Genomic DNA, 6,000 nt, shown 5'->3' on the forward strand with positions numbered 1-6,000 from the left:
CCCCGCTCACTGCCACAATCCCGTCCCCGTAGCACAGTGTGAACACGGCAGTCTCCCCCCGCTCACTACCACAATCCCGTCCCCACAGCACAGTGTGAACACGGCAGTCTCCCCCCGCTCACTGCCACAATCCCGTCCCCACAGCACAGTGTGAACACGGCAGTCTCCCCCCGCTCACTGCCACAATCCCGTCCCCGTAGCACAGTGTGAACACGGCAGTCTCCCCCCCCGCTCACTACCACAATCCCGTCCCCGTAGCACAGTGTGAACAAGGCCGTCTCCCCCCGCTCACTGCCACAATCCCGTCCCCGCGGCACAGTGTGAACACGGCAGTCTCCCCGCTCACTGCCACAATCCCGTCCCCACAGCACAGTGTGAACACGGCAGTCTCCCCCCGCTCACTGCCACAATCCCGTCCCCACAGCACAGTGTGAACACGGCAGTCTCCCCGCTCACTGCCACAATCCCGTCCCCGTAGCACAGTGTGAACAAGGCCGTCTCCCCCCGCTCACTGCCACAATCCCGTCCCCGTAGCACAGTGTGAACACGGCAGTCTCCCCCCGCTCACTGCCACAATCCCGTCCCCACAGCACAGCGTGAACACGGCCGTCTCCCCCCGCTCACTGCCACAATCTCGTCCCCACAGCACAGCGTGAACACGGCCGTCTCCCCCCGCTCACTGCCACAATCCCGTCCCCACAGCACAGTGTGAACACGGCCGTCTCCCCCCGCTCACTGCCACAATCCCGTCCCCACAGCACAGTGTGAACACGGCAGTCTCCCCGCTCACTGCCACAATCCCGTCCCCGTAGCACAGTGTGAACACGGCCGTCTCCCCCCGCTCACTGCCACAATCCCGTCCCCACAGCACAGTGTGAACATGGCCGTCTCCCCCCGCTCACTGCCACAATCCCGTCCCCACAGCACAGTGTGAACACGGCAGTCTCCCCCCGATCACTGCCACAATCCCGTCCCCACAGCACAGTGTGAACACGGCAGTCTCCCCCCGCTCACTGCCACAATCCCGTCCCCGTAGCACAGTGTGAACATGGCCGTCTCCCCCCGCTCACTGCCACAATCCCGTCCCCGTAGCACAGTGTGAACATGGCCGTCTCCCCCCCCCGCTCACTGCCACAATCCCGTCCCCACAGCACAGTGTGAACACGGCCGTCTCCCCCTGCTCACTGCCACAATCCCGTCCCCACAGCACAGTGTGAACACGGCCGTCTCCCCCCCGCTCACTACCACAATCCCATCCCCACAGCACAGTGTGAACATGGCCGTCTCCCCCCGCTCACTGCCACAATCCCGTCCCCACAGCACAGTGTGAACACGGCAGTCTCCCCGCTCACTGCCACAATCCCGTCCCCGTAGCACAGTGTGAACATGGCCGTCTCCCCCCGCTCACTGCCACAATCCCGTCCCCGTAGCACAGTGTGAACACTGCCGTCTCCCCGCTCACTGCCACAATCCCGTCCCCGTAGCACAGTGTGAACACGGCCGTCTCCCCACTCACTGCCACAATCCCGTCCCCACAGCACAGTGTGAACACTGCCGTCTCCCCCCGCTCACTGCCACAATCCCGTCCCCACAGCACAGTGTGAACACGGCCGTCTCCCCACTCACTACCACAATCCCATCCCCACAGCACAGTGTGAACACGGCCGTCTCCCCCCCGCTCACTGCCACAATCCCGTCCCCACAGCACAGTGTGAACACGGCCGTCTCCCCCCGCTCACTGCCACAATCCCGTCCCCACAGCACAGTGTGAACACGGCAGTCTCCCCGCTCACTGCCACAATCCCGTCCCCACAGCACAGTGTGAACATGGCCGTCTCCCCCCGCTCACTGCCACAATCCCGTCCCCACAGCACAGTGTGAACACGGCCGTCTCCCCCCGCTCACTGCCACAATCCCGTCCCCGTAGCACAGTGTGAACACGGCAGTCTCCCCGCTCACTGCCACAATCCCGTCCCCGTAGCACAGTGTGAACATGGCCGTCTCCCCCCCCCGCTCACTGCCACAATCCCGTCCCCACAGCACAGTGTGAACACGGCAGTCTCCCCGCTCACTGCCACAATCCCGTCCCCACAGCACAGTGTGAACATGGCCGTCTCCCCCCGCTCACTGCCACAATCCCGTCCCCGTAGCACAGTGTGAACACGGCCGTCTCCCCGCTCACTGCCGCAATCCCGTCCCCACAGCACAGTGTGAACACGGCCGTCTCCCCCCGCTCACTGCCACAATCCCGTCCCCACAGCAGTGTGAACACGGCAGTCTCCCCCCGCTCACTGCCACAATCCCGTCCCCGTAGCACAGTGTGAACACGGCCGTCTCCCCGCTCACTGCCGCAATCCCGTCCCCACAGCACAGTGTGAACACGGCCGTCTCCCCCCGCTCACTGCCACAATCCCGTCCCCGTAGCACAGTGTGAACATGGCCGTCTCCCCCCGCTCACTGCCACAATCCCGTCCCCGTAGCACAGTGTGAACACGGCCGTCTCCCCCCGCTCACTGCCACAATCCCGTCCCCACAGCACAGTGTGAACACGGCCGTCTCCCCCCGCTCACTGCCACAATCCCGTCCCCACAGCACAGTGTGAACACGGCAGTCTCCCCGCTCACTGCCACAATCCCGTCCCCACAGCACAGTGTGAACATGGCCGTCTCCCCCCGCTCACTGCCACAATCCCGTCCCCACAGCACAGTGTGAACACGGCCGTCTCCCCCCGCTCACTGCCACAATCCCGTCCCCGTAGCACAGTGTGAACACGGCAGTCTCCCCGCTCACTGCCACAATCCCGTCCCCGTAGCACAGTGTGAACATGGCCGTCTCCCCCCCCGCTCACTGCCACAATCCCGTCCCCACAGCACAGTGTGAACACGGCAGTCTCCCCGCTCACTGCCACAATCCCGTCCCCACAGCACAGTGTGAACATGGCCGTCTCCCCCCGCTCACTGCCACAATCCCGTCCCCGTAGCACAGTGTGAACACGGCCGTCTCCCCGCTCACTGCCGCAATCCCGTCCCCACAGCACAGTGTGAACACGGCCGTCTCCCCCCGCTCACTGCCACAATCCCGTCCCCACAGCAGTGTGAACACGGCAGTCTCCCCCCGCTCACTGCCACAATCCCGTCCCCGTAGCACAGTGTGAACACGGCCGTCTCCCCGCTCACTGCCACAATCCCGTCCCCACAGCACAGTGTGAACATGGCCGTCTCCCCCCGCTCACTGCCACAATCCCGTCCCCACAGCACAGTGTGAACACGGCCGTCTCCCCCCGCTCACTGCCACAATCCCGTCCCCGTAGCACAGTGTGAACACGGCCGTCTCCCCCCGCTCACTGCCACAATCCCGTCCCCGTAGCACAGTGTGAACACGGCCGTCTCCCCCCGCTCACTGCCACAATCCCGTCCCCACAGCACAGTGTGAACAAGGCCGTCTCCCACCGCTCACTGCCACAATCCCGTCCCCGTAGCACAGTGTGAACACGGCAGTCTCCCCCCGCTCACTGCCACAATCCCGTCCCCGTAGCAGTGTGAACACGGCCGTCTCCCCTCGCTCACTGCCACAATCCCGTCCCCGTAGCACAGTGTGAACATGGCCGTCTCCCCGCTCACTGCCACAATCCCGTCCCCACCGCACAGTGTGAACATGACCGTCTCCCCCCGCTCACTGCCACAATCCCGTCCCCAAAGCACAGTGTGAACACGGCCGTCTCCCCGCTCACTGCCACAATCCCGTCCCCGTAGCACAGTGTGAACACGGCAGTCTCCCCCCGCTCACTGCCACAATCCCGTCCCCACAGCACAGTGTGAACACGGCCGTCTCTCCCCGCTCACTGCCACAATCCCGTCCCCGTAGCACAGTGTGAACAAGGCCGTCTCCCCCCGCTCACTGCCACAATCCCGTCCCCGTAGCACAGTGTGAACACGGCCGTCTCCCCGCTCACTGCCACAATCCCGTCCCCCGTAGCACAGTGTGAACAAGGCCGTCTCCCCCCGCTCACTGCCACAATCCCGTCCCCGTAGCACAGTGTGAACACGGCCGTCTCCCCCCCGCTCACTGCCACAATCCCGTCCCCACAGCACAGTGTGAACACGGCAGTCTCCCCCCGCTCACTGCCACAATCCCGTCCCCACAGCACAGTGTGAACACGGCCGTCTCCCCCCGCTCACTGCCACAATCCCGTCCCCACAGCACAGCGTGAACACGGCCGTCTCCCCCCGCTCACTACCACAATCCCGTCCCCACAGCACAGCGTGAACACGGCCGTCTCCCCCCGCTCACTGCCACAATCCCGTCCCCACAGCACAGTGTGAACACGGCCGTCTCCCCCCGCTCACTGCCACAATCCCGTCCCCACAGCACAGTGTGAACACGGCCGTCTCCCCCCGCTCACTGCCGCAATCCCGTCCCCACAGCACAGTGTGAACACGGCCGTCTCCCCCCGCTCACTGCCACAATCCCGTCCCCACAGCACAGTGTGAACACTGCCGTCTCCCCGCTCACTACCACAATCCCGTCCCCACAGCACAGTGTGAACACGGCCGTCTCCCCCCGCTCACTGCCACAATCCCGTCCCCGTAGCACAGTGTGAACATGGCCGTCTCCCCCCGCTCACTGCCACAATCCCGTCCCCACAGCACAGTGTGAACACTGCCGTCTCCCCGCTCACTGCCACAATCCCGTCCCCACAGCACAGTGTGAACACTGCCGTCTCCCCGCTCACTGCCACAATCCCGTCCCCGTAGCACAGTGTGAACATGGCCGTCTCCCCCCGCTCACTACCACAATCCCGTCCCCACAGCACAGTGTGAACACTGCCGTCTCCCCGCTCACTACCACAATCCCGTCCCCGTAGCACAGTGTGAACACGGCAGTCTCCCCCCGCTCACTGCCACAATCCCGTCCCCGTAGCACAGTGTGAACATGGCCGTCTCCCCCCGCTCACTACCACAATCCCGTCCCCGTAGCACAGTGTGAACACTGCCGTCTCCCCGCTCACTACCACAATCCCGTCCCCGTAGCACAGTGTGAACACGGCAGTCTTCCCGCTCACTGCCACAATCCCGTTACTTTTGGGTCAGTTTTCATGTGTGTTACGCCTCTGAGGTAGTAAGAACAAATTCTGCATGAAATTGATGGCGGGGTGAAAATATGTGAAGAAGCTGAAACGTTACTATTAATTACTTTTATTGTTTCTGTAGGGAGTGAAAATGGCTACAATATCCCGCGAGTTGCTCTCTGTCCTGAGGTGGCCACGTACCTGGCGGCTCCGCTCCCCGATCTCATGAAGCAGAACCCTCGCGAGATGAAAGGGGCAGCGAAACGTCTCTTCTGTGACGCCTACATGTATATGTATCAGAGCAAGAGGATGGCTCTGTATAAGTGAGGGCGACCGGGAGGGTCCGGTCCAGGGGAAGGCCTGATCTAGAAGAGGGTACAATCTAGAAGAGAGTTCGGTTTGGAGGAGAGCCCGATTCGGGGGAGGGTTCATCTGAAGAAGGGTCAGATCCGGGGCAGTGGAAGGCATCGGTCTTGTGAGGGAGGCCGGTCCAGTCCGATCAGGGGCAGTGGGCAGCGCCAGTCTGGTAAGGGGGCTGGTCCGATCAGGGGCAGTAGATGGTGTCGGTCTGGTGAGGGGACCAGCAATGCCATCTTCCTCCTATCATCCTCTCTGTGGTGGGATCTGTTGGGGAATCTTCAGGAATCCTCTATGATCTCCGGTCTGCTTCCTCCAGACATCGGCCAGTAACCGGAGTTCAGTGACTGGTCCAGTACTGGGATGATAGCAGAATCCTCTGCCAGCTCCCTCTACAGTCCAGGTCTGGGGGAGGGTCAGATCCGGGGCAGTGGACAGGGTTGGTCTGGGGAGGGGTTCCGGTCCGGTCAGATCTGGGGCAGTGGTCGGTCTGGTGAGGGGGCAGTCCGGTCTGATTCGCGGCAGTGGACGGGGGCAGTCTGGTGAGGGGTCAGGTCCAAGGCAGTAGATGGGGT

The 6,000-nt window shown here is 63.2% G+C and overlaps 1 protein-coding gene across 3 annotated transcripts in view; it reads left to right on the top strand.

The window, feature by feature from the left end:
• Positions 1 to 5,979, top strand: part of LOC142316899 (ubiquitin carboxyl-terminal hydrolase CYLD-like) — a 75,363-nt gene extending 69,384 nt beyond the window's left edge. For 2 of the 3 annotated variants that reach the window (XM_075352667.1, XM_075352666.1), the window contains one exon: positions 5,211 to 5,979. In XM_075352667.1, coding sequence (XP_075208782.1) covers positions 5,211 to 5,395 — 185 coding nt within the window. In that variant the 3' untranslated portion in view covers positions 5,396 to 5,979. The remainder of the gene's footprint in view (positions 1 to 5,210) is intronic. The other variant, XM_075352665.1, reaches the window with a different exon arrangement.
• Positions 5,980 to 6,000: the final 21 nt, after the last annotated feature.

Source organism: Anomaloglossus baeobatrachus, chromosome 6, assembly GCF_048569485.1.
Source record: "Anomaloglossus baeobatrachus isolate aAnoBae1 chromosome 6, aAnoBae1.hap1, whole genome shotgun sequence".
NCBI lineage: Eukaryota > Metazoa > Chordata > Amphibia > Anura > Aromobatidae > Anomaloglossus > Anomaloglossus baeobatrachus.